This window comes from Cricetulus griseus, chromosome 7 (genome assembly GCF_003668045.3).
Source record: "Cricetulus griseus strain 17A/GY chromosome 7, alternate assembly CriGri-PICRH-1.0, whole genome shotgun sequence".
NCBI lineage: Eukaryota > Metazoa > Chordata > Mammalia > Rodentia > Cricetidae > Cricetulus > Cricetulus griseus.
Genome location: NC_048600.1, coordinates 86,891,867 through 86,918,814, shown reverse-complemented (window position 1 = coordinate 86,918,814; position 26,948 = coordinate 86,891,867). Strand labels below are relative to the sequence as shown.

The following is a 26,948-nucleotide window of genomic DNA, read 5'->3' as shown; positions in this document are numbered from 1 at the left end:
CTCCCACTATGGCCCAGTCAGTTCACGTATGCCTTCTCACATTTCTGGGAACGTGCCCAGATAGACCCCACCTCAGTCCTTCACAGCCTTACAGCTTCAGAGGCATATGTCTCCTCCTCTAAACCCCCTGCCAGGATCTGTGCAACTTAGGATTCACTGATTTCTTGCTTGTTGTCATTAGTTGGACTCTGATCCTCTGAATAGGGCTATGAGGGCAGGGAAGACTTTACCTGTCAACCTCCATGAAATAGGTAGTGCTAAGACTTATAAAACTTTGTGGGAGTGAAGAATGAAAGAACGAACGAACAAATGAACGAACGAGCGAGCTTCCTTTAGCCTATATACTGAGATGTCTGATGTAAAATGACCAGGCTTCGTTTCTATGTACTTTTTTCATGGAGGCTTCTGATTCTACTGAAGCAGCAGGTTAGTCAAGACTTCAGTGTGCATAGCCACCCTCTGACTCCATGCAGAGAGATGCACAAACTCTGGTATCACAGCTAGCATCTCCCCAGGATCTATCTACATCCTCATCCCCTGGAGTGTGTGGCAAAACCGCAGTTGCCCCAGGCTGCTCTAAGCATCTGCCTTCAGGAGTGAAGCCAAGGGACCCGAACAACTGAACTCTGAAAACTGCCACTCCACTTTGGGCTGCCCAGTCCATAGTGAGGCTCTATGGAAAAGGCATTAGACTTTGGGTCCAAATAGTCTTCACTTTGTTTTGTTTTGAGACAGGGTCTCACCATGTAACTCTGATTGGCTTGGAACTCACCATGTAGAACAGGCTGGCCTTGAGGTCACAGAGCTCTGCCCACTTCTGCCCCCTCGTGCTGGGTGTGTACCACCACACTCAGCTCAGATATCTTTTTAAACAATGACTCTGCCATTTACTAGACTTGGGACCTCTGACAAGTTTTCTTCTCCTTAAAACAAAAACAAGACCACGTGAGGTTCAAACCTTAGGCCTGGTGTGGTGCTACAGTGCTGTAAGCCCAGCACTCAGGAATCTGAGGCAGGATGGTCTCTTAAGTTCTAAGTCAGAACTCAAGCCAAGCCAGGTTGAGCTAGCTACATGGTAAGTGCCTATCTCAGAAAACCAAACAAATGAAAGATGAACAAAGCATGTTTCCTTAAATGGGACTAGAGCATCCAGAGTGAGAGATCAATGAGACATCTCTTTCTGCTGCAGCCTGACTGAAATTTAACACTTCAGCTGTGGATGTAGGCAATGGTACCTGTAACCCAGTTAACAATAGAAAGTGTGACAATTTTCCCTTCACATTATACCCATTGCAGATATTGTTAGGTTTCAAACCTGCGACAAATGGCTGAGGCTCCCATTTAACATATCAAAGCAGACAGGGCTGCCAAGTTCTCCCAGCATCCCTCAGGCCCTACCTGTTACAGGGTATGGCTGGCATACCCCACCCCCTACCCTGAACTCTCCAGTCCAGGAGCTGGGCTGCCCTTCCCCAAGAGGCTCTTCCCTATATAATCCAGCCATTTTGGTTACCTACCCCTTTCTGTACCTTTGGCCTCCTGGCTGGTGCACCTGGTTCCTCTCTCTCCTTCCCCTCCCGACACTGCTCAAGGTTATGACCACTCTGGAATCTGGAGATGTGTCAGACTCTGGCTACACTCTCCCTTTTATCTACGGTCAAGTTTCTCCTCTACCACACCTAGGAGCAGTCATGCCCTCTCCTTTTTATTTCTTTTTTTCATTCAGATATGTCTAAGTGCATTTGAAACTCATCACTATTTTGAGAATAAAGCAGTTACCAGATATGCTGAGGTTTTGGGGGTCAGGGGCTTGTTTTTTTATTTTTTATTTTTTTTATTTTTCAAGACAGGATTTCTCCACGTAGCCCTAGCTGTCCTGGAACTACCTCTGTAGTCTAGGCTGGCCTAGAACTCACAGAGATCTGCCTGCCTCTGCCTCCCTAGTGCTGGGATTAAAGGTATGTACCACCACCACCTGGCTGAGACCTGCTGTTTTAATGCAATAATAAATCTTTATGAGTACAATTTAAGAAGTATTTTGATTATTATATACTAATATATTTTTCTCTTCACAATTGTTTGTGTATTTCAAGTACATAAAGAAGACTGGAGAGATGACTCTGCAGTCAAGAGCCCTAGCTGCTCTTTCAGAGGACCCAGGTTCAGTTCCCAGCACCCACACGTGATGGCTCACAGCTGACTGGAACTCCAGTTCCAGGGGATCTTATGTCCTCTTCTGACATGTGTGGGGACAAGGCATTATGAGGTATAATACATACATACATACATACATACATACATACAAGCAAAAATCTTATACATAAAATAAAAATAAATTGTCGGGCGTTGGTGGCACACGCCTTTGATCCCAGCACTCAGGAGGCAGAGGCAAGCCGATCTCTGTAAGTTCGAGGCCATCCTGGTCTCCAGAGTGAGTGCCAGGATAGGCTCCAAAGCTACACAGAGAAACCCTTTCTCAAGAAACCAAAATAAAATAAAATAAATGAAAAAATAAAAATACACAAAGAAAGATGAGACAACAGAACACTGTAGTGTAGCAGCCATGACACAGAGGCAGGAGGACCAAGCATTTAAAGTCATCCTTCTTAGGTTTCTGAGGCAACATTAAGAGAAGAGACAAAAAGAGCCCAGAGAGTCGGGCGTTGGTGGTGCACGCCTTTAATCCCAGCACTCGGGAGGCAGAGGCAGGGGAATCTCTGAGTTCAAGACCAATCTACACATACATACATGTGCACATACGTACAGATGCATACATATACATACTTACATAAAAATAAAATAGATTTTTGTTTAAAAGAACATAAAATGCTGGGCGATAGTGGCTCACGCCTTTAATCCCAGCACTCAGGAGGCAGAGGTAAGCAGATCTCTGTGAGTTCTAAGCCAGCCTGGTCTATATACTGAGTTCCAGGACAGCCAGGGCTATGTAGAAAAGGGTCTTTTTACATAACAAACAAAGGGTCTCAAATAAAACAAAACAAAGAATATAATATTTTTAAATAGGAATAAAAGTTTGACCTGTCAGTCATCAAAATACATGCCAAATTGTGGAAAATATGTACACATTAGAGGCATTGCTGTAAAGGTAAATTTATTTAAGAGAAAATGTGTCCAAGTCTCCCTTTTGCACAATGCACAAACACTATGGGGACAATGTGTGTCTGTGAACAGCACTCCATGGTCTGTTCGATGTTCCTAGGCCATCCTAAGGAGACTATGTGGCAGACACTGAGTGTCCAGGTTCCGGAACTGAAGTAGGCTCTAATCTTCCACCAGCAGACTGTCAGCCTTCAGCTGGGTCCTCCTTATACTCTCCAAGTTCAGCTGTTGATACTTCCTTTTGAAAAAGCCACACTGAAACAGAGAGGAGGGAACCCTCATAAAGAACCTGGGGTAGCCACCTGCTTTAGAAACTGTCTTCTAAAGTCGCTAAGCAGCTCCAAACCTGGGCTTCCTGGGCTTCTCTTTGTTCCCTCTGCCTTCCTCTGAGCTTTCTTGATCTTCCCTGTCCCTTTTTCAGTTTTTTCAGTGAGTGTTGCCTTCCTGGTGTTCATCCCCCAACAAGAGATGGCCTTCCACCGTCCTCTGAGTCCTCTGAACCGCTAGAGCACTTAAACACCTTTAACTAGCTAGGTGCTATGGGGTCAGTCATACAGCTGGATCTAATCCTCTTTCTGGAAGAATGCTTGGGACAGCCTGCCATGCTAAAGACATAAAGATTGCCCACAATCTCCCACAGAAGTTCAGAATCTAGGAAAAGGGCAAAATGACCATGAGGTGTGATGACTGCTACCTGTAAGGCTTTCAGGAGGGAGCTCTCAGGCCTGGCACAGGGGCCTAGCTAAGCCTTCTGGGGAGCTGTGTGAAGGGTGAGAGGGTGGGAGCTGGCACTCCTAGCAAGTCACACAGGCCCAGACAGAGAGTCCTGAACCTATTCAGGGAATGGGTCAACTTGTCTGCAGAAAACAAAGCAAGACTTAGGGGTGTGAGAGACAGAGGCCAGGATGTAGAAGGCTTCAAATAACACTAAGAAAGTCTGGACTCTGGGGTAGGGACTTTCAAAGGGGTGACAATCAGATCTGCTTTAGGAACATCTCTCTGTGCTCAAATACTTCAATTAGGCTTTTATTATTTTTTTCCAGAGAGAAAATGTCAGGTTCATTTGTCTAAACAGGACACAGAGCTTCAACAAACAAAGAAAAGAGGCCACATGGCCAGGGTAGGTGCAGTAGGCCTGAGGTTAGCTGTCTTCCAAGGTAATGAAAGCAGTATCAGAGCCCAGTGGTTTCTCCGTGCAAACATGTTGAGTGGAACTGACCTTGAATAGAATGGCTATAATCACAACCAAGAGCAGGAGGCCTCCAATACTGCTGCCAATGATGAGAGGCAAAGAGTTGGGCTCCTCATCTCTCAGGAAGATGACAGTGATCTGGATAAAGATTCAGTCCATAAGTCAGTAAGTTACAAGGGAGGAAGACGGTCCATGTTATTTTAAGGAACAAGAGATGAGGACTTGGTAACAACCTGCATATTGATCAAGACTGATGATGGAATGGCAGAAAGCTGACCACCGCCTGACTCAGCATCACCTAAAATCATCTTATGATCACAGCACTCCATAAGAAACTATTCTGGTCTCTGATGTAAGCGAGCTGGGTCGTTGGGGGCTGTGACCTTGACCTAATGGTGGTCTGCCAGTCTGAGAACAACTCCCAGAGCAACAAGATTCTACAGCAGCTGTGCCCTTCTGTGTCCTTGATCCCTATGGTCACTGTCTCCAAAGTGATGACTTGTTTAAAGATCTCGGAGTCCTTTTCAATTCAAGTCTGACAGATACTTTTAAATCTCCCACACATGCCTAAAGTCTTTGGCAATACATTTTCCTATAAGAGGCTGGAGAGATAGCTCAGAGATTAAGAGCACTGGCTGCTCTTCCAGAAGTCCTAAGTTCAATTCCCAAAACCTACAGGGCAGGTCACACCCATCTATAATGAGAACTGGTTCCTATTCTGGCATACAAGCAGGCAGAACACTGTATACATTTTCCTACAAGAAATGACTGCCAGGGGTTGCCCTGTCCTTCACCAGGCTGAGTGCAGCCCTCGGGGACACTGTGAGGTCAAAAGCGGGTCCACCCATGGCACTGCAGGGCTCTTCTGTTAGAAATCACTCCCACAAGGTGTTTTCCTAAGGATCTCAGCAGCTCAGGAGTCTTCTCTCACCCTGACACACTGGAAAACTCTATGGAAACACTTCCTGACAAGGGTTTGGCCCTCCTGGGTAGTGGCCAAAGCATGCTGCCAGGACACAGTTAGAGCCAGAGGGTCATCATGACTCCCTGCTGCAAGACACTGAGTTCCCTTCAGGCCAGTACATAAGCACCAAGGTCATGCATGCTTTGGAGAGATTTCCGTACAGGGTAGGGAGTTAGCCAACTCACCCTTGAGGCTTCTCCCAGCTAAATTATAAATGTGACTGACTCAGGACTGGCCCTCTGGACTACACTTGGCTACAGGTAAACTGAACTTCACAGGAGTTAAGTTCTGACCTTGAGAGTAGGAAGGGAACTGCAACAGAGCTGGAGTGGGGACAGGAACAGAGTTGTGATCCGACACCAGAGGGGAAGGTAAGGGGGTGGGGGGGAAGACAGGACTCTGGAACCCGGGCTGAGGAATGAAGGAGGCCCCAGGGCACAATAGGCCAGACTGGAGTGGAAACAGCATCCCTATTTCTCCAAGCCTTCTTCCTTTGCCCTCTTTGAAACGCACAGCTTCTCCCCAAAATTGCCCAAAACTAATCCAGCAGAGGGTAAGGGAGAAGGGGGACATAGAATGCCCCCCCCTGCTTGTGGCAAACATGGGCAGTGGGCAGTCCAGTGGCCATACTGTCAGCTGCTGTTCTGGAGTCATAGCAGTCAAAGCAAATCAGGACAAATTGTCTCCTTTGCTGGTGACCGGGATTGCACCTGCACTGACAGCTGAAGAAACCATTATTTTTAGTTGGTACCTTTCAGTTAGGGTTGGATTTCAATTATATTACTTTATTTATTTTTCAGTTTTCAAGACAGAGTTTCTCTGTATAGTTCTGGCTGTTCCAAAACTCACTCTGTAAACCAGGTTTGTCTTGAACTCTATTTTTTTTTAGAATCTAGGCAGTGTGACTAATAATAATATGTTTTTTCAATATCATTTTCTGTACAAGCAATGCTTCAGAGACCAGCAAATGGCTTAGCAAGGGAAGCTGTCTGCCTCTAGGGTCGACAACTCTTGCCAGTTGTCACAAGTATCCCTTGCCATGCCCATGCTCACACACATATCTACACACACGAAATAGGTAGGTGTGTAAGATCAGACTGTGCCCAGCTCTGAGTTACTCTATACTGTCTGTACACACACACACACACACACACACACACACACACCCCTACACTCACTAAGTAAGTATAATAAGCTGGGTGTGTAAGATCAGGCTACACCCCCGCTTTGGGTTACTCTGTAACTGTCTGTATAAAACAGTTTTCCAGACTGTATAAAACAGTCTCCAGAGTGAGTGCCAAGATAGGCTCTAAACAAAGCTCTAAACAAGACAGAGAAACCCTGTCTTGAAAAACAAAAAAAAGCCGGGTGGTGGTGGCGCACGCCTTTAATCCCAGCACTCGGGAGGCAGAGGCAGGCGGATCTCTGTGAGTTTGAGGCCAGCCTGGTCTACAAGAACTAGTTCCAGGACAGCCTCCAAACCTACACAGAGAAACCCTGTCTCGAAAACACCCCCCCCAAAAAAAAAAGAAAGAAAGAAAAGAAAAGAAAACCAAAAAACAAAAACAGTTTTCCAGGCTATGCCTTGCCCCAAGAGAGACTCATTTTATGAGCAGTATTTGACTCTATTTTGAAGATGGAAGAGGACTGTATGCCTGGGTGGACATGTGAACAGCACCATTCATCTGGCATCATGCATGTAACACAGACTGATAAATGACTCACTTATTCCTAGAAGTAGAAAGGCCAGCATAAATTTATTGGGGTGAATTGAGACTGTAAGAGATATACCGGAAACTAGGTCCAGGAGCTTAACAGACACACTAGACCAAGGAAAAGGCGTGGGCAACATTAGTTATCTATTTATGTGTATGAGTATTTTGCCTGAATAGATGTCTGTGAACCATGTGTACTCTTGGAGCCTCTGCAGTCAGAACAGGAGGGCAGGAGATGGCATCAGGTCCCTTAGAACTAGAATCATAGATGGATGTGAGCCACCATGTAGGTGCTGGGAACTGAACCTGGGTCTTCGGCAAGAGCAACCTACACTCTTAACCAATGAGCCATCTCCCCAGCCCCCAACACCCACTCGGTCCTCCATGGCATCAGGCATATATGTGGTAAACAGACATACAGGCAGGCAAAACACTCACACACGGAAAAAATAAACTTTAAAAAGAAAAAAAAAATGAAGATATAGGGCAACACACACAAGAACATTCAGCTCAGACCCGGACATCAGTTCATTTTTGAAACATGAACTCCAATACTTCTAGTGCTCGGTCTAAGGCCTGTAAAATGATTAGGCACTGTGAGCATGCCCCTGCTCAACACTGTAACAGGCACTAATGTTACATACTAGGAGGACAGTATATGGACTTCTCACGTAGGAAATGTTTTGTTTCCTAAATTAGTTTCAAAATCAATTAATTTTTTAAACTAAGTACAAACTGTTGTTGATTCCTATTACACAGATGAAAAACTGTCACAAGGTCAGCAGTGACAGCAGTTTCCCCAGAACACTCATGAGAAAACAGGCCGGAGTTACCTGCGTTCTGTGGTTCTCTGCACTCAGCCCCTCATACAGAGATTTGTTGAAAGATATTTCACCGAGGATCTGCAGCTCAGTCACATCTCTGAGTAGCTATGACATAGAGAAAGGTGGGGTGTGGAGGAACACGAAACATGTTGTAGACATGAACTCATTGCTTCTGAAGAGTTTGAACCAATTTTCCCTTCAAATATATTCCTTCTCCAGTATTCCTTTTTAGCCTCCATAAATGGTCCCAGCAGCCACACAGTTTTCCAAGCCACAAGCCTGTAGTCATCCCCTAACTTATTTCCCCTTACGCTTGACATCATGCTATAACCACCACCTCCCCCACCCCTGGCAAAGTCAGCTCTGGACAGTTCTTCATTCTCTCATCCATGTGTCCCTTTTCCTCCATAGCCACTTCCATCTCATCTGGCTCACTGCACAATGTTAAACTGGATCATTTGTTCCCACTTTACACTAAGGTCTTTTAGGAAAATAAAATTTGAGCAATATTACGCAAACTAACTATAAGTACAAAGTGGCCACAATGATATAAACAAGCTAAAAAGCAGAAATGACAGAATATCTGGGTATAAGGGAGAGACAGGTGAGAAAGGACAGACAGCACGGGGTGATAAATTAAGCATATACCAGATCATGTAAATCTTTGCTTGCCAAGAAAGCAGTGTGGGTTTTAACCTAAGTGTATCCAATTCCAAAGTCAACTGTGTTTGAAGTTTCTGATTTTTGTTTTTAAAGGAAGATAGCACAGTCTAATGCTCAATTAAGAATTATTTCCGTTTTAAAAATCATGTGCATATATGTGCATGTATGTATGTGAGTGCAAGTGTCCATGGGGACTAGGAAAGGGCATCAGATACCCCCACAGCTGGAGTTACAGGTTGTTGTGAGCAGCTAGGAACGGAACCTCATCTTCTGAAAGAAGAGTACATGCTCTAAACTGCTGATCCATCTCTCCAGCTCTTGAAGAGTTATTTGGATAGGTTAGGGGGAACGCCAAGACAAAGAGAGCGTGCCTAAGGTTAGGCAACAAGCCAACAGAGAATTATTAAACACATCGGTAGAGCAGAGAGACCTGATGTAATACAGGTTCTGAAGATGGGATGGCAGGGATTGCTGCTAGGATACACATGGGAAAGTAGCAAAGAGGAGTCACGGGTAATTCGTACATGTCAGTGTGGAACAGGATTAAGATACCTGCTATGTACTTGATAAGAGCAGGTTGGGACAGAAAGTCAATCAAGGTATCTATTCCGGATGGCACATTCCCGGTGCTATTACTCTTTCTAGAGGAGAGGCCCTAGAATTGGATGACAAAATCTGCAAAATTTCAGTCTCGAGTACCTGCTTAGTGTGGCCCAGGGAGATCTCCGCAGCCACGGTTACATTTTCTTTATTAGACGTGATATCACAGATCACTGAATGCCACTCTTGTACGTGCTGCAAAAGCAAAAGGTGAGTTTGCTCACTCCGTTCTAGCACATCAGGCTGAAAAATCTGCATGTCTAGGACAGAGCATCTAAGGCCCCAGGGCGAGCAGTTTGAGCTAAGTGTCAGTCACCCTAGCAAACAGGACCAGTGAGGCTGAGAGCCTCGGAAAGAACTTTGCAGACGCTGCGACCTGACCTCTGCGGTCACCTTCAGTGGCTGTCCACATCCCTCTCTCGGGCTCTTGAGACCACCTCGCTCACCTGAACAGGATCGCTCCCACAGGCGCGCTCTTGACTCTGCGTGCACTCCGTGTGGGCCTGAAAAAAAAAAACGAGATGCTTTCCTGAGCCGCCCCTGAAAGCGCTCTATCTAAATCCCGCTAGGCATCTGCCCCCTGGCGGCCTCTGGGAGGTCGGGCGCGCTGCTGGAGCCGAGAGCGGGCGCTAGGACCCAGCGGGCCGGCGGGCGTGCTCGCGGAAGTCTCGCGGTGTGTCAGTTTGAACGGACCGGCGGGCACCCGCCATGGCAGCGTCCCTCCCGCGGCCCGAGACCCGGCTCTTCCGAACGTACGCGGCGAGGGGCGTCCAGAGGTCGCAGCCTAGCCGGCTGGCCGTGCAATGGTTCCAGCCGCCGGATCCGAAGCGCGCTTTCAGCAGCAGCAGCCTCAGCGGCAATGACCAGTCGCCGCTTGTCGTTTCCGACGACTCTGACGACCCCGACTTCCCCGGCAGCCCCGTGGGCCCGCGGCGCAATCGTTCTCCGGGCCGCGCCTCCCCGGGCCGGTGGACCCTGACAGCCACCCAGAGGCTGCGGCCTCGGCCCCCGCCGAAGCGCAGCAGGCGTTCTCCGGGCTGCGTCTCCCCGGACCGGTGGACCCTGACAGCCACCCAGAGGCTGCGGCCTCGGCCCCCGCAGCAGTGCAGCACCCCGTGCGGCCGGCTGCGACCGCCACCCTTCTCCAGCTGTAACCTGGGCTGCTTCAGCCCGGACCTCAGTGCGTGCAGCCAGTCCAGAGGCAGCAACGAGCTGGGCACCAGTGCTTCCTTATTCAGCTCTCCGGCCTCCCCCGGAGCCCCCGACTCTCCGGATGCAATCCCTGCGGTCCCTGACGGCTCCCAAGTCCCGGCAGCCTCCCTGGACGAAGAAGCAGCGTCTCTGCCCTGCCCCCAGGAAGCAGCCACAGAGGACGGCAGCTCCACCGGCGGGGCCCGCCAATCCGGAGCCGGCTTCAGGTCAACCCTCTTTAGCCTTGTGGACTCAGGGACCACTGAAGGTAACGAGTTTGGGACATGTGGGAAGAAAGGGAAGGAACCGTGTCGTAAAAGACAGCAGGTGGGAAACAGACTAAAGGGCCCGGGTCTGGCAAGCATGAGAAAGAGAAGGGCCACAAGTCAAACGGCTTGCAAAGACCTTTGTGTACCAGGGCAAATCCGCAGGCCTAAGAGAACTAGGCCGCCTCAGAAGAGGAGGAAAAGTCAAAAAGCCATGGGAACCTCTGCCCACCACCAGCAATCTAAGAAGAAAAAGAAGGATTCGATCCCTTCCCCGGACTCGAGTCATATCAATGAGACCTGTTCCTGGGCCAAAACCAGAGCCTCCTTCAGTTTCCACAAGAAGAAAGTTATAACGAATTTGTCAGAGGAATGCGGCAGCCAAATTTCTGGTTCGCACTCTAGGTCCTTCCAGTCTGAATATTCAACCTCTCACATCACGGACAGAGCCAACAGCACTGTTTCTTCTTGTCACTCCTCTTCTATGTATTTGCTTAGCCCCTTAAAGACCCTGCAGGTCACGGACAAAAACCCATCGTACGCTGAAAAGGTTTACGGGGAGTGTAATCAGGAAGGGCCTATCCCCTTTCATGATTGCCTGTCCACAGAACAACTGAAACACTGTAAGAAGATTGGGGAAGGTGTGTTTGGGGAAGTGTTTGAAACAATTACTGATGAAACACCCGTAGCCCTAAAAATCATTGCTATCGAAGGACCAGATTTAGTCAATGGGTCCCATCAAAAAACCTTTGAGGAGATCCTACCAGAGATCATCATCTCCAAAGAGCTGAGCCTCTTGTCTGATGAGGTGTACAACCGCACGGAAGGCTTCATTGGGCTGAACTCAGTACACTGTGTCCAAGGGCCTTACCCTCCCTTGCTGCTCAGAGCCTGGGATCACTATAATGCGACCAAAAAATCTGCAAATGACCGGCCTGACTTCTTCGAGGAAGACCAGCTCTTCATTATCCTGGAATTTGAGTTTGGTGGGATTGACTTAGAGCGAATGAGAGGAAAGCTGTCCTCCATAGCGACTGCAAAGAGCATCCTGCACCAGATCACCGCATCCCTCGCGGTGGCAGAAGCCTCGCTGCACTTTGAGCACCGTGACTTACACTGGGGGAATGTGCTCTTAAAGAAAACCAACCTCAAAGAGCTCCACTACACCCTCAATGGGAAGACCAGCGCCATTCCCACCCGGGGGCTACAAGTCAACATTATCGACTACACCCTGTCCCGCTTGGAGCGGGATGGGATTGTGGTTTTCTGTGATATCTCTTCTGAAGAGGACCTATTTTCAGGTCAAGGTGACTACCAGTTTGAGATCTACAGGCTCATGAGGAAGGAGAACAAAAACTGCTGGAGTGAGTATCACCCTTACAATAATGTGCTGTGGCTACATTACCTCGCAGACAAGATTTTGAATCGTATGAACTTTAAGACTAAGTGTCACACTACAGCCATGAAACAGGTAAAGGAGAAACTGCAGCATTTCCACAGAACTGTACTGACGTTCAGTTCTGCCACTGACCTGCTCTGCCATCACAGTCTGTTTAAGTAAGCCAGGTACTGAGTGCTCAAATTGAGAGCCCTTCCAAAGCCTCACTGAATACACCTTCAATGCCTCTGGTACTGTTTTGAGTCTCTGCCACTAGAGCAGGATGGAGGTAAATGCCCATCCTTAAGAGTTCCCTGTCAGCTTTTAAAAAGAGAGTTTTGTTTTTAAAAGGTAACCAAAATGTTTGTCAACATAATTAAACTTCCTTTTAACAAGTGTTCTTTAAAAAATAAACTACATAGAGGACAACTGTATACATCTTATAAGTCCTCTTTCTGTCGGCAGAGTCTACAAATCTGGTTGTTTTTGTTTTTGTTTTTGTTTTTTTGAGCCTTGATACCCTATGTAGGGGAGCAAAAACAAGTCAGAAAAGCCCAGCCCTCAGCTGTCCTGATACTGCTGTCAGTGCTGGTGCAGGAACCAAACCTCAGATGTGTTTTTTACTGCATGCAAAATAACAGAGCAAAAAGAGAGACTAGAGGGTCAAAGCTGAGGTGGAGGTGTGAACACCAACATAGAGGAAGTATGGGAAATGTTTATCAAATTCAGTCACCAATCACACAGAAACAGAAGCAGAATTTACGAATTTTCAAAAGGGAAATAAATGTCTATGGCACTGATGTTTGAGATGTTTGAATTTTTGCTTATTTTCATCAAAGAAGGGGAAACAGATCGCTGTAAGATCTTAATGATTTTCTTTCTGACTTTCTCCTAATATTTTCCCACAATTAAGTAGTCTTGTTTTCACTCCTAAAGCTCATGTTGGTTTGTTTGGGTCTTGTTTTGTTTTTAAAATTTTAAATGCACACTGGTTTGTGTGCAGATACAGGTTGAGAGGCAGAGGAACAAGCAGAAATCAGAGGACAACTTCAGGTGTCATCCTCAGGAATTCCACCCACATTTGTGACAGTCATCTATGGGCCTGAAGTTCACCAATTCAGCTAGATTTCTGTGCTAGTGAGCCTCGGGGATCCTTCACTTTCCCAGCAGTGAGGTTACAAACACCACCACACCCAGCATTTTTACATGGATTCTGGGAATCAGACTTTGTGCTTGCAAGGCAAATGCCTTACTGAGTTATTGGTTTGTTTTTGTGGTCCTAAGGTTTGAGTACAGGGCTCAGGCTAGTCTTGAACTTATTCCATAGCCAAGCTGGCTTAAACTTAACAAAATTCCTTGCCTCATCCTCACAGACAGCCACAGTTACAAGCCTGTGCTACCAGGCCTGGGCTAAAGCTTTAGTTTTTATACCTTTGAGAAGCTGTAGTCTCTGGAAAGAGATTTGATCATAATAGTGTCCTCGAAAAACCAAAACAACAACAACAAAAACCAAAAAGAACTAGGCAGTGGTGATGCACACCTTTAATCCCAGCATTCAGGAAACAGAGGCAGGCAGATCTCTGTGAGTTCGAGGCCAGCCTAGTCTATAGAGCAAGTTCCAGGACAGCTAAGGCTACACAGAGAAACCCTGTCTCAGAGAGAAACAAAAGAATCTCATTTAAATACCTGAGTCTTTGTCAGATGCTTCACTCTTATAATCTGGAAAGTTTGTAATTTGATTGGGATGCAAATTTGCAACTGGAATACAGCTCCGAAGAGATTTTCCCCATGCACCTACCAAATAAAATGAGCAAGTCAAAGCTCAGTGGCTTTACCAGCTTTAGATTGACAGTAAGCACTATGTACTTACGTTGAAGAGAAATTCTTTGTGGTCAGAAGGGCTCTGGCTTGTGTTCATGTACATCACTGACGGTCTGCAATGAGAGGGCATGCGTGAGGACTCAAGGTTCCTTCCTGGTTCTGAATGAATCTGAGTGTTTCCAACTGAATACACTAGGACAGATAGCACCAGGTCTTTAAGAGGACTCAAAACTGAAAGTCAAAATGTTAAGTACTTGTAAGGCAGTTGGGACAAAAGAATACTTGCAATCTATACAGTTGGACTCTGCTCTGAGTGGCCTCCCTTCTTTTCTACGCACATGTGTGGCAGTGCACTCACCTGTGGCTGTATGTGTGCAGGCCAGAGGTCAACATCACATCTCCTAAACTCTCCACTTTAGTTTTTGACAGTATCTCACTGAACCTGAGTTTGTTGTTTCAGCTAGACTGGCTGGCTGGCAGGCAAGCCAGAAGGATCTGCCTCTCTCACCACACCCACTCCAGCACTGACATTATGGATGGGTGTCACACCACCTGACTTTTACATGGGTGCTGACCTCAGGTCCCGATGCTTGCACAGTGAGAACTGTACTCCCTGAACCATCTTCCCAGCCCTTCCCCAGCCCCACAGCCACTCACTCCCTTCCCATTGCATTACATCAGTTTCCTTTGGTAGAAGGACCAGTTGGCACTGTGCTTTTGATGACCACTGTGGTGTTTCAAAAACCCAACATGATGTATTAGAGTTGTGCAATAAAGAAACTGAAACTGCCGCTCCATGGGTGGAAAAGTCAAAGTTTATTCCAAACTGCCAAGGCTGTCTCTAGCATGGTCCCTGATGTGCAGATAAGCACCACAGGTGTTGTTAATTGGAGAGCCAGATATCCGAAATCAGTGAGTGCCTTTGTGTGTTGGGGGTTGGGGGGGGGGCACTACCCTTTAAGCCTGACAGTATCCTAGCGAGGCCTGGCACTAAGCAGCCTCCTCTTAAAAAAGGGCAATGCCCACATCCACCCTGATGGGCACTTGTGTCCACGAGAGAGTATCCCCAAAGCTGTCCTCATTGCACCACCATCACACAAACCCCTTGGGGGTACTTACCTAGAAAGAGCCGCAAAGAAGGCATGCCTGAATTGAAGGCTGTGGGTCTCTCTGGCCAAAGACTTCTCATTGGAACTGAGAATAAAAATGTTAATTGACTACACAACTGCTTTGTTACCTTAACTTCCTAAGAAACATCTCAAAGATGAATTTCTTAGAAGCCCACACTTAGAGAAATGTTGATTTCAGTAGGATTTCTCAGCTTCCATACTTGACATTTTGGACCAAAGAATTTTCTATTATGAACTTGTCCTACATACTGAATAATGGTTATTAGCATCTATCAACAGAAGCCGGTATCACCTGATAACTCACTGCAATCAGAATTAGTTCTAAAATGCTGACCGTGGTGGTGCATGCCTTTAATCTGAGCACTCGGGAGGCAGAGGCAGGCAGATCTATGAATTCGAGGACAGCCTGGTCTGCAGAGCAAGTACCAGGACAGCTAGGGCTGCACAAAGAAATCCTGTCTCTGGAAAAAACAAAAAACTTTCAGCCATTGCCTGAGGAGTAGAGTTACCCTTGTCTGACCCCTCCCCAGCACCATACCCTGTTAGGGAGGCTTGCAGAATTATATCAGAGTTGAGAAAGCCAGTACAAAGCTCATTCTGCCAGAATATACCCTAGTGTTCCTTTGTGTGAATTAAAATATCTTAAGGATCTTTGATGAGAGGAAAGTTCTGTGGGCTTAGTGAGGTAACCCCTTTCTCCCAGAACAGCGAGGGAGCCAGAGCACTCAGCCTGAATATGACAAGATTTCTCCCCCCAAGGCCAGATCCTACTACACAGTCACTACTTACTTAGAGATGGTCACAGTGATGTCCGCTGTCCTATTTGGAAAGACCCTCTCCTCTAGCTGCCAAATCACTGAGACATTTGCCTATTTTAAAGGAGGGAATAAATAAGTAAATGAGAGAACTAGTCACTTGACAACTGTTGCTAAACACTGCTCACACTGTTTCAAACTGGCTGAGGTGGGTTCAGTAAGAATGGCCCCCATGTGCTCAAAGACTTGAAGACAGGGGGTGGAATTCTGACAGGATGGGAAGGATTAGAAAGTGTGTCTTTATTGGAGGAAGTTTGTCACTGAGCTGGGGGGGTGGGGAGGCTTTGAGTTTTCAAAAGCCCACTCCAGCGCAGTCTGCTTGTGACTCAGGATATTACTTCTCCAGCACCATGCCTGCCTGCCACCATGCTCCCTGTCATGCTGTAAATGGACCAACCCTCTGACACTGTAAGCAAGCTCCCAGTTAAAGGCTTTCTTGTCTAAGAGTTGCCTTGGTCATCTGGTCTCTTCACAGCTATAGAACAGTGACCGAGACCCTGGCTAAGCAGCACTAGGAAACAGTTTACATTCCTCGTGGTTTTTGTTGTTGTTTTCGCAGCACAGCCACTATTTCATAGAAGCTTCCCTATGCAAATACCGAGTGAGCCAAACAGACAGACGGGCGTCATTCTCCTCCAAGTAAGGGCAACTACAGCAGTTTCTGCACAATACAAAAAAATCAGTTGGCCTGCTATTACCTCCGTACTGCCCCCACTTCTCTCTTTCCTCGGGAAGCCAACCCTGGTCATGCTTTACATCAGAAAACTATTCCCCACATCCCCACCATTCTCCATTTCAGGGCAGGCTTAGCGGTTCTAAACACTGCTGTATGGTGACCACAGCAAAGGGAAGCATAGTGACCACAACTGAACGATGCTGATGAGGCTGGGAGTGCAAGGGTAGTGTGAAGAGTCACTTAATCACAACAGACTCACAGATGATCTCTTGAGTATGGGGTGACCAATCTTGCAGTTGACGACCAGGACAGAAGCAACTGGCTTGGGTTCATCACACTGAATGTCTGGAGAGAGTGGCTGTTAAAACAGAGGATGTTTTGGTTTGTTTTTCATTTTTATTTATTTTATGGGTAGGAATGTTTTGCATACATGTGCATGCCTGGTACCCTCAGAGGTCAGAAGAGGGCATCAGATTCTCCTGGAACTGGAGTTACAAATGGTTGGGATCCACCATGTAGCTACTGGGACTCAAACCCAGGTCCTCTGGAAGAGCAGCTGGTGCTCTTAACTGAACCATCTCTCCAGTCCCAAAAGATGCTCTAGTAGGAAAAGAAACAGTTTCCTCACACCAATTCAACAACCATTGGCTGATCTGTCTACATGTCAGGCTTGGCCACTGGTCTACTCATAACTGAGGGGCAAGTTTAAACCCAAAGCCTGAGGGTAGTGTTCTGTGAGTGAGGCTCCGTAGCGATGGAGACTGGTTCCAGCTGACAGGACTATATAAAGTCCTCATGGAGAGGAAGACATTGGAACAAGTGTCATGCTGAGATTGAGGGAAAGCTTGTGTGCTCAAGCACTGCTGTGTGGCCTTCTAATGGGTTCCTCATCTAGATCACCAAACACAGAGAGCTACTGTCCCCTAGATGGCCTATCACTAGTTCCACCATCAACTCATCCTAGTCTAGATATGAAAATGATAATTTCAATTATTTACAGCAGATGCTAACTTATAACTTAGCCCAAGAAAATTGAAATCCCCCCTGGGGGGGGCAAACCTATAGTTCTGACAGAGTCAAGAGTCAAGTTTTACTGACTCACTCCAGTGAGGGCTGTCTTGTGGAGTGTCTTCACTCAACAAAGGAAAATGCAGAATTGTCAGAGGGCTGGGTGGGTAGAGTTAAGGAAAAAGGTCAATGAAGCAGTTCAGAGAGGCACACAGCAGGGCAGAGTAAAGGGGCAGGTGATGCCAGGGGCAGCACAATCCCAGTTAGGTTAACATCCACTAAGTGAGGAAAGCTGTGTCCAGAAGCACTGCATCTGCAGCTCTGTACCTTAGATGGACACTGAATTTACTTTCCATTGTCAGAGTGACTTAGATTCCCCAGACAAGAGCAGGGTGGTTTCCTAATTCCCAAAGAACTTGAAACAGCAGAGTGCCTAACCATCTTTGAATTAAGAGAACAGAACATCTAAGTGTTCTGTTAGCAGCCACATGCTTGCAAGCCCATCTTTGCAGCTGGCCTTGTGTCTGGTGAACAGTTGGGTAGAATTTTCACTTCCTCAATTTCCTTAGGCATTAAATTTATCTCTCAGCTGGACAGTGGTGGTACATGCCTTTAGTCCCAGCACTCGGGAGGCAGAGGCAGGCAGATCTTTGTGAGTTCGAGGCCAGCCTGGGCTACAGAGTGAGTTCCAAGACAGGCTCCAGAGCTACACAGAGAAACCCTGTCTCGAAAAACCAAAAAAAAAAAAAAAAAAAAAACCAACAAAGAATTTCTCTCTCACAATCCTGGTTAACACAAGGAGGGCTAATTATGTCATACCATTGAAGGTTTTCAGGGTCCAGAATTGGAGGGGATTCATGTAATTGTGATTCCTGTCCTGGATGGGGCAGAAGGAGGCTGGTGGCAATGACAGAGAAGCAGGTAGGCAACAAGGGAAAGGCATGGCAGCAAGTTTCCCAAGCCTGTATCACAGGTACCTTTTGTATCCTCTTAAACTGTAAGTTTCTGGGATAATTCAGAGCCATGTTTGTCATGTAGGAATCTTCCCCGGAGTTAGTCAGGCTGATGTTCATGGTCAGCTCCTTTGTGACACCCACCACCAGTTCCTGCCTGCAAAGGGTGGAGACGGGGGTTGGGGGGGGGGTGGGAATCAAGCATTGGCAGTGTATTTAATCTGTAAAACTTCCTGCACTACAGAAAAGCACAATCTTAACTATCACCTAAAATAAATGACAAAAAGACCCAGATTTTCTTTCTTTTAATAGAGCTGAACCCTTGGCTGCATGTCCACCTTCACAGCCTAGTCACTAAGCAGTTAGTCTGATTATAACTGCTTACTTAGTGGTTACCAGGTACCAAACGTCATGCCCCATGAGCTTGATTGATCCTCAGAACTACCCTAGAAAGTAGTATAGTTACTTTATATCTTGTAGAAGAAACCAAAGCCAAAAGCCTAGAAGACTAGGGCTGTACCCCCTAGCTCATTTTAGTCATTTGGTTAGTTTTGGGTTTTTTTTGGGGGGGGGGGTTGAGATAGGGTTTTTCTGTGGCTTTGGAGGCTGTCCTGGAACTAGCTCTTGTAGACCAGGCTGGTCTCGAACTCACAGAGATCCGCCTGCCTCTGCCTCCCGAGTGCTGGGATTAAAGGCGTGTGGCTGGCTAATTTGGTTAGTTTTTAAAACAGTTTCATTCTGTTGCTCAGGCTGGTTGGCCTGTCACTATGTATCTAGCTGGCCTTGCAATCCTCAAATCTCAGCCCCCTCCCAGGGCTGGTATTACACATGTGAGCCACAGAGCCTGTCTAGGTCCCCCCCCCCCGTTTGTTTGTTTTTTGTTTTTGTTTTTGTTTGGAGGCTGTCCTGGAACTAGCTCTTGTAGACCAGGCTGGTCTTGAACTCACAGAGATCCACCTGCCTCTGCCTCCCGAGGGATTAAAGGCTTGCGCCACCAAAGCCCCGCTCATGTTTGTTTTTCTTTTTGAGACAGAGTCTCACTTTGTAGTCCAGGCAGTGGAGTCTAGTTCTCATTTGATTTTGTTGGGGATCCACATCTTCAGAGAAGTCAAATCCCACTGCAACAGTGGGGTCTCTCAGTAGCAGCTTGCTGGCTAGGACGCTAGGGGGAGATACAGGGCAAGTTGAGCACACTGCATCACCTCGCCAGTAACTGGCTGGGAGGAGGATCTTGTCTGTAATTCAGTCCCTGTTGAGAGCAGCTGTGTCTTGAATGAGTTCCTTAGTGCTGGCCCCACATAACCATGCACATCTGAAATGAAAGTCTTACAAACATCCACTCAAGGGCAGGGACTCTGCCCTGGAGAAGCCAACTCCAGACAACTGACCATTAGCAACTTGGCACGCATGCAGTAGCCATCGAGGGCATTTTTAAGACTGCCACATGTCCCAAACCAAACTCAGCTTAGCCCCAGCAACACCATCATGGAGCCGAAGTTTTAATGGATTTAGAATAGTGCAATAAAACATCTGCTGTGATGGTCCACATCCTACTGTCTTATTGATGCCGTTAATCAATATGGATATTCAGTATGATGCCACTACGGAATATGTTTTGCTTCACATTTTATTTTATGAATATGGGTGGATTTGCACCACATGCATGCAGTGTCTGGGAGGCTAAAAGAGGGCATCCCAGAACTGGAGTTACAGACAGTTGTGAGCCACCATGTAGTTGCTGGGAATTGAATCTGGGTCCTCTGGAAAGAACAGTCAGGGTTCTTAACCACTGGGCCATCTCTCTATCCCTGGAATTACATTTTTTAGAAATTGCATTTAAATGCAATGACCTTGAAATTAAATATTCAACAGGGACTAGTGGTGAGTGTGTTGGCTTAAGCAATTCTAGATGCCTGGGCTGGGCCCTCTCCTTGCTCCCTACCTCTACTGTCAGCAAATCTGAAGACTCTAGCTTCAAAAGATAACCGCTGTCCTTGCCTCCAGCTAGTCTAAGCCACTACCCTCTTACCTGTACCTTTGTTGTCAGAGTAGTAACTATTTTCTCCCTGCTTCCTACAATCCATCATTGTCATCTAGCACAGTGGTTCTTAACCTGTGGGCTGTGGCCCCTTTGACCCCTGTGACCCCTTTGACCCTTTCACAGGGGTCACCTAAGACCATCAGAAAAAAACAGATATTTACATTACGATTCATAACAGTAGCAAAATTACAGTTATAAAGTAGCAATGAACAAAAATTTGTGTTTGGGGGTCACTACAACATGAGGAGCTATATTAAAGTGTTACAGCATTAGCATGGTTGAGAACTAATGCTCCAGCAAGCTTAGCTAGACTTAAAACATGAGCCCATCTTTCTCCTCTGGCCCTTCTAAGGTCCCCTGGGGCCCCCTTAGACTTCCCTCCACCTCTCCCACGTTACTCCCCCCCTCACACCCTTCCACATCCTCCTAGAGTCCATGCTCTACCTTCCACCTCCCAGGCTGCTTCCATCGGGGCATATGCTCTGCCCTCAGACACCACATGGCAGCACCCACCTCTTCTGTCACCTTCCCTGACCACCCTGTTTAAAACCTCACCCCTTCCCTGCACTTATCTGTGTGCTGTAGCCCATCTACCCAGAGTTGCTTATCTGTCACTTTCTCTTTAAGTATCTGCAGAGGAAGGATTTTTGTTTGTACCGTTGGCTGAGGTATCTCCCAGCATCTAGAGCCCCTAGAACAGAGTAAAACTACTCCAGAAATACTCAATGAGTTCATTCATGAATTTGCCCAAGTGGCAAACCAGAGGGAGTTGTAGGAGTGAGGATCACTATGAACATAGGATTGTCCAGCAGATCAAGGGACTTGGGTTCAGGTTCACCAAGTGGCCACTGAGAGTCTGTGCAGCAAACACAACTATTTCCTGATCTATGCAATGGGGAGACTGAATAACAGATATAAAGTCCCGTTGAGGGCCAGGAGGGAAGGGGAAAGGAGTGTGCACCCATCTGGATGAGAGTCTTGCCCAGGTGGGTCTGGATGAGAGGCTTGCCCAGGTGGGTCTGGATGAGAGGTTTGCCCAGGTGGGTCTGGATGAGAGGCTTGCCCAGGTGGGTCTGGATGAGAGGTTTGCCCAGGTGGGTCCTAGGAGGACATCAACTGCAGAAACAATGCTAATGGTAACAAGGTTCGACTCACTGAGAGATGGCGGTGGTCAGCTGGACCTCAGCAATGCAGAACACTTTGTTCTTGCAGTCCTTCTCATAGGGCAGCTGTAACCAGACAAACATGAGCAGAGTCATCCCTGGGACCCTACCTTTCCCGACAACCCTGGCTCCAACCTTCTCCTTGGGGTACTTCTGCCCATCGTGTCCTCCTGCTTGAAGAAGCATGGCTCAAAGAAAGTAACGGGCTGACAGCTGGGACTATGCCCACATGGCCAAGAGAACTGTGACTGTGTGTGTGACATTCCTAGACAATACGGCACACTGTGATCTAGGCCTTTAGCCAAACTCAAATGTGGGGTGATTGTGGAATGACAGGCATGCTGTCTGTCATATTTGTATTGTGTGCGTCCCTCTGCCTCCAACATCTAGGAGGACAAACCTTTGTGAAAGGAAGCTTCGTTAGTCCTTTGGAGTGTAGGCAGTAACAACTAGGGCCAAATACTGTAGGTGAATCCTTGCCAGCACCCTCCCACACTGTGGCAGTCCTCTTGGTAAGTTAACTACTTCCCCTGTAATTCTGCATACATGTCACAACTAAGTCAGAGAGTCACATCTGCTTGGAATCTTAGCACTGGGGCGGGGGGGAGGGGGTTTCTGTGGCATGATGGTGAGTTTGAAACCTGGGCTACATAGTAAGACCTTGTCTCAAAAACAGAGAAAGAAAAAACGTTTGCTGCAGAAGATCTCTTCAAGACTGAAAAATCTCAGTTTGAGCTGAAAAAAAAGAAAAGAAAACACCCAAGTGTTCTAACATAGCCAAGTCTCATTTTTTTTTTTTTTTTTAGTGAATGAAACAGTCAGCTTCCCCACTTAGGAATCTGTCTATAGCTCCCCAGCAGCTGGAGATGATTGCAACAGCTTTGTGTAGAGAGAACATCATGGGCTGGGCTTGGAGTGGGAGCCCAGAGCTTGAAAGGAGACCATGCACTTGCCAAGGGAAAAAAAAAAAACAAAACAGATGTCACAGTGAGGAGCTCTGTCTAACTGAATCAACAAATTTGTGCTGTCTTATTTGCATTTATTTTGGTGCTTGCATTGAAACCCAGGGTGTACGTCCCAAGACCTGTTTTTTTGTTTGTTTGGTTTTTTTTTAAATTGGTTTTGGTTTTGGGGTTTTGCTTTTTTTTTTTTTTTTTTTTTGGTCGGGGGGTGGAGACATGGTTTCTCTGTGGCTTTGGAGGCTGTCCAGGAACTAGCTCTTGTAGACCAGAGATCCGCCTGCCTCTGCCTCCTGAGTGCTGGGGCTAAAGGCATGCACCACCACCGCCCGGCCCAGGTCCTGTTTTTTAAATTTACATTTTTTTTAACATTTTTACTGCATGTTATATACGGTTCATGTATGTGAGTGTGGGCATGTGAATGCCACAGTGCCCTGTGGATGTCAGAGGACAGCTTTCAGGAGTCATTTGTCTCCCTCTGCCCAGGGATCTGTGAACTGTAACGATGATCATCAAGCTCTCATAGCAAGTGCTCCTACCTTCTCCATCCAACCCTGATGAAAGACAACAGGGTTAAAACCATCTTAGTTCCCAGCTGCAACGCATTCTCTGCTAACATCTGGGTTCTCGCCTACTTTTTCCTTGTCTCTTTTACTAATGAGATAAATATTTTAAAATCTCTTTCCCAAACCATCACAGTAATAATCTACAACTACTAACAAATAGATGTTGAGCAGGAAATGTATGTCTCAAATTTTCTTCCTAAAACAGTCATTTACAAAGGGAAATGGGAACAGGAATAGTACAATCAATGCTCATTGCCTCTTATGTGATGTCCTGACACAGCTCTACGTCTGTGATGTGCTTGCCAAAATGCACAGCCCAGATCTAACTATGAGGAAACACCAGAAATAACCCAACTAAGGGACAGGCTGCAAAATGACTGTCCTACATCCTTCAAATTGTGAGGGTCCTTAGAGACAAGAAAACAAAGCTGGGTATGGTGTTGATTGGATGCCTGTAGTCCTAACTTGGAAGATGAAAGCAGGAAGATCAGGAGTTCAAGGTCATCCTTGGTTATATAAGGAGTTCAAGGCTAGCCTCAACTATATGAGACCCAGTCACAAAATAAAAGTAAAGATGGCTGGAGAGATGGCTCAGCACTTGAGCACACTAGCTGATCTCCCAGAGGTCCTGAGTTCAATTCCTAGCACCCACATGGTGGCTCACAACCATCTGTAGTGGGATCTAAATCCCTCTTCTGGCATGCATGGAGACAGAACACTCATATACATAAAATACATAAATATATAAATCTTTACCAGGTGGTGGTGGCACACGCCTTTAATACTAGAACTTGGGAGGCAGAGGCAGGTAGATAATTGAAGCTGGCCTGGTCTACAGAGTGAGTTCCAGGACAGCTAGGGCTACATAGGAGAAATCCTGTCTTGAAAAACCAAAATAAATAAGTAAACATAAAAATAAAGCCAAGGAAAGACATAAGTCAATCATTCTAGATTAGAAGTGACTAAGATAAATGACAATGAAAGATCCTAGGTTGATTTATTTTAATTTACTATTGATGGATCAATCAACTGATTGATAAAGGGTCTCACTGTTCAACCATGGATGACCTTGAACTTCTGTTTTTTCTGCTTCTAGCTCGTCAATTCTGGGATTGTAGTCATGGGCTGCAGAAGGCCTAGTTTTATTGAATGCTAGGAATGGAACCTAAGACTCCATGTATCCTAGGCAAGATTCTACCAGCTAAGCTACATGCCTAAAACTTTTGTTTTCTTTTGCTAAAAACAAAGTTACTAGGATGGCAAACAAAATATGAATAAACTTGTACAGTAGATAGCAGTATTCCTTCAGTGTTAGTCTGACTTATTCATTGTGCTGTGAAGGAGAATGGCCTTGTTTTTAGGAAGTATATACTGAGCATGAGAGTGAAAAGGTATCAGATCTGTAGCTATTCTTAAATAAGAATTCTTTGGATTTTTTTTTTTTAGACAGGGTCCTACTATGTAGCCCTGGGTAGCCTGGAACTTGCAATGTAGATTTGACTGACTTCGAACTCACAGAGATCTGCCTTCAGTCTGTGCTCACTGAATACTGGGGTTAAAGGTGTATGCCACCACACCCACCCCAATTACTACTTTTTTTTAGATGTATTTATTTATTATGTATACAGCTTTCTGCCTGCATGTATCCACGGAAGTCAAAAGAGGGCACCAGATCTCATTACAGATGGTCATGAGACACTACAGGGTTGCTGGGAATTGAACTCAGGACCTCTGGAAGAGCAGTCAGTTCTCTTAACCTCTGAACCATCTCTCCAGCCCCCTCAACTACTACTTCTTAATAGTCTTTCTTTCACTTCATTATCCCTGATGATTTTTCTCTACTCTGAAAGTGGAGATTGGCAGAGGAGCCTAGGAGCCATAGCCTCCGTAGGGGCAAAGTCACCTTAGATATAATAGGATTGGAAAATTTAGCTCTTTTATCTTTCCTTGATCATGAAAAAGTTTCTTTTCTTTTCTTTTTTTTGTTTGTTTGTTTGTTTTTCGAGACAGGGTTTCTCTGTGTAGGTTTGGAGCCTGTCCTGGCACTCGCTCTGGAGACCAGGCTGGCCTCGAACTCACAGAGATCTGCCTGCCTCTGCCTCCCGAGTGCTGGGATTAAAGGCATGCACCACCAATGCCCCATGAAAAAGTTTCTGTGACACTAATTGCCTGTCTCAGCTGCACTGAAGGCACGGGGGGGGGGGGGGGGGGGGGGAGGGGGGAGTAGGTGCAGGCTTGGTGGGCCAGATACCTCAGCATGAAGGCTCTGAGCAGGACCCAAGCAAGGAAGTGTATCCAAGAACTTCCTCTCTGCATCTCAGGACAGGACAGCTCCAGTCTATGCAAAATGAGAGCCCCAGTACACAGCGGACCCACATGCATCACTGAGCATATAGGGAGTATTCTTTGTGAACAAGCCCAGGGCAACAGCTAGAAACCTACTACCCACCAGTGAGCAATGAACAGCAGCCATCTCGGGGGCTCCACTGCCCCACTGACACAGCCTAAAGAGCCTCTCTCCCAACTCTGGCCATCTCTGAAGTTAGGGGAGCAAGTATTCAATGTGGGATGTCCCCCAAGATGGTTGGGTCCTCCCTGTGGGAAGAGTTACCTGGAAGACAGCAGAGGGGTCCTTGTAGTGGTCCAGGATGGGGTTGGGGTGGTCCCCCTTTCCTCCAAGTGTCTGGAACTCGTAGCTGACCTTGATGGTAATGTTGGAAAAGCAGTCCCCATCACACAGCTGTGAGTGGCCAAGGAAGGCAAGGTCAGAGGTGGATGTGAAGAAGAGGACAAGAAGAAATGAACAGTGACAGCGATGACCAGGAAGTCTTCCAAAGGATCCAGACCCTCAAGTAAGCCGCCAAGAGCTTTGGAAGTTTCCCCAGTCTGCCCCACTCTTGGATCTCAGGGGTCTTTGAGGGTCTCACCCCAATCACAGAGGGATTTGGCTCACACTTTATGTGGAGGATAAACAGGAGCCATGGAGGGAAGCCCTCTAGATCTGCCTTTTAATCATTCAGTTTTTCTGATGTGGATTCACTCAGGGCCTTTCACCCTAATATTACTATCAGGTTAGTAGACAACACAATGAAACCATTCCCCTCTTTGTCCAACCTCTAGGAAGCTCAGTGATATCATCGTCTATGTTCTGTTTTGGTAGGTGCTCTCTTTCTGCTCTTTCTCCCTTCTCCCTTTATGCTTTCCTTCCCAGTGAACTAAACATGGGGCCTCATGCATGCAAAACATTCCCTGTGTCACTGAGCCACGCCCACAGCCCAAGCCGCTTTTGTTGAGATTTCTGGTAGGATCCTATTTCCAGTGTCACTTTGTGGTTCTTGATGTGTTGGGATTGTTTCAGTCACCTCTTTTGTCTGTGTGGAGAGGGTCCCACATTGAACATATCTTCTCTGGGATTCTGACTAAATTCTCTACTTACCTTCTCCTCCATGGGGATGAACGAGAGTTGCTCACACTGAGAGGACTCCCCATTCCAATTCCTCAGGTAGCTCTGACAATTGGTTGTATTTGTACACTGCAGCCTCTTCCTCTGCTTGGTCACATCCACATCCACGGTGAAGTTGAGTGACATCTCTCTAAGGCCTGGGGTTGAAGACCAGACCTTCTGATGAGGCTGGAAAGATCAAGGCCCAGACAAAGAGCCCCAGCCTGCTGAGGCTCAGTAAGCCCCTGCCGAACATTGTCCCTGTGGTATACGGGCACCTCCTTGGGGCCAGACACCCAGATTTGGTTCTGTCCTGTTTTGTTTAGACAAGGTGTCACTATATACCCCTGATCTGGAACTTGCTATGTAGACCAAGCTTGCCTTGAATTCACAGAGATCCACCTGCCTCTGCCTCCTAAATGCTGGTATTAATGCCTAGCTATTCAGCATCATTTTGAAGG

At 46.7% G+C, this 26,948-nt stretch overlaps 2 protein-coding genes across 2 annotated transcripts in view; one reads left to right on the top strand and one right to left on the bottom strand.

Annotated features, from left to right (window-relative positions):
* Positions 1-3,095: 3,095 nt before the first annotated feature.
* Itgae (integrin subunit alpha E) overlaps positions 3,096-26,948 on the bottom strand; it is a 45,622-nt gene continuing 21,769 nt past the window's right edge. Inside the window, exons 18-31 of the mRNA XM_035448129.1 lie at positions 26,482-26,645; positions 25,657-25,785; positions 21,513-21,586; positions 18,341-18,473; positions 16,615-16,713; positions 15,654-15,733; positions 14,854-14,928; positions 13,784-13,847; positions 13,600-13,707; positions 9,525-9,581; positions 9,178-9,273; positions 7,825-7,920; positions 4,340-4,450; positions 3,096-3,375 (exon numbers count right to left, since the gene is read on the bottom strand). Coding sequence (XP_035304020.1) covers positions 3,283-3,375; positions 4,340-4,450; positions 7,825-7,920; positions 9,178-9,273; positions 9,525-9,581; positions 13,600-13,707; positions 13,784-13,847; positions 14,854-14,928; positions 15,654-15,733; positions 16,615-16,713; positions 18,341-18,473; positions 21,513-21,586; positions 25,657-25,785; positions 26,482-26,645 — 1,379 coding nt within the window. The 3' untranslated portion in view covers positions 3,096-3,282. The remainder of the gene's footprint in view (positions 3,376-4,339; positions 4,451-7,824; positions 7,921-9,177; positions 9,274-9,524; positions 9,582-13,599; positions 13,708-13,783; positions 13,848-14,853; positions 14,929-15,653; positions 15,734-16,614; positions 16,714-18,340; positions 18,474-21,512; positions 21,587-25,656; positions 25,786-26,481; positions 26,646-26,948) is intronic.
* LOC103160391 (serine/threonine-protein kinase haspin) lies at positions 9,764-12,713 on the top strand. Its single transcript, XM_027426808.2, has one exon. It carries the CDS (start codon positions 9,787-9,789, stop codon positions 12,094-12,096), a length of 2,310 nt encoding a protein of 769 aa, XP_027282609.1. The 5' UTR covers positions 9,764-9,786; the 3' UTR covers positions 12,097-12,713.

Excerpts from the sequence above, each read along its gene's own strand:
- LOC103160391 (XM_027426808.2), top strand. The coding sequence starts at position 9,787 with ATGGCAGCGTCCCTCCCGCGGCCCGAGACCCGGCTCTTCCGAACGTAC.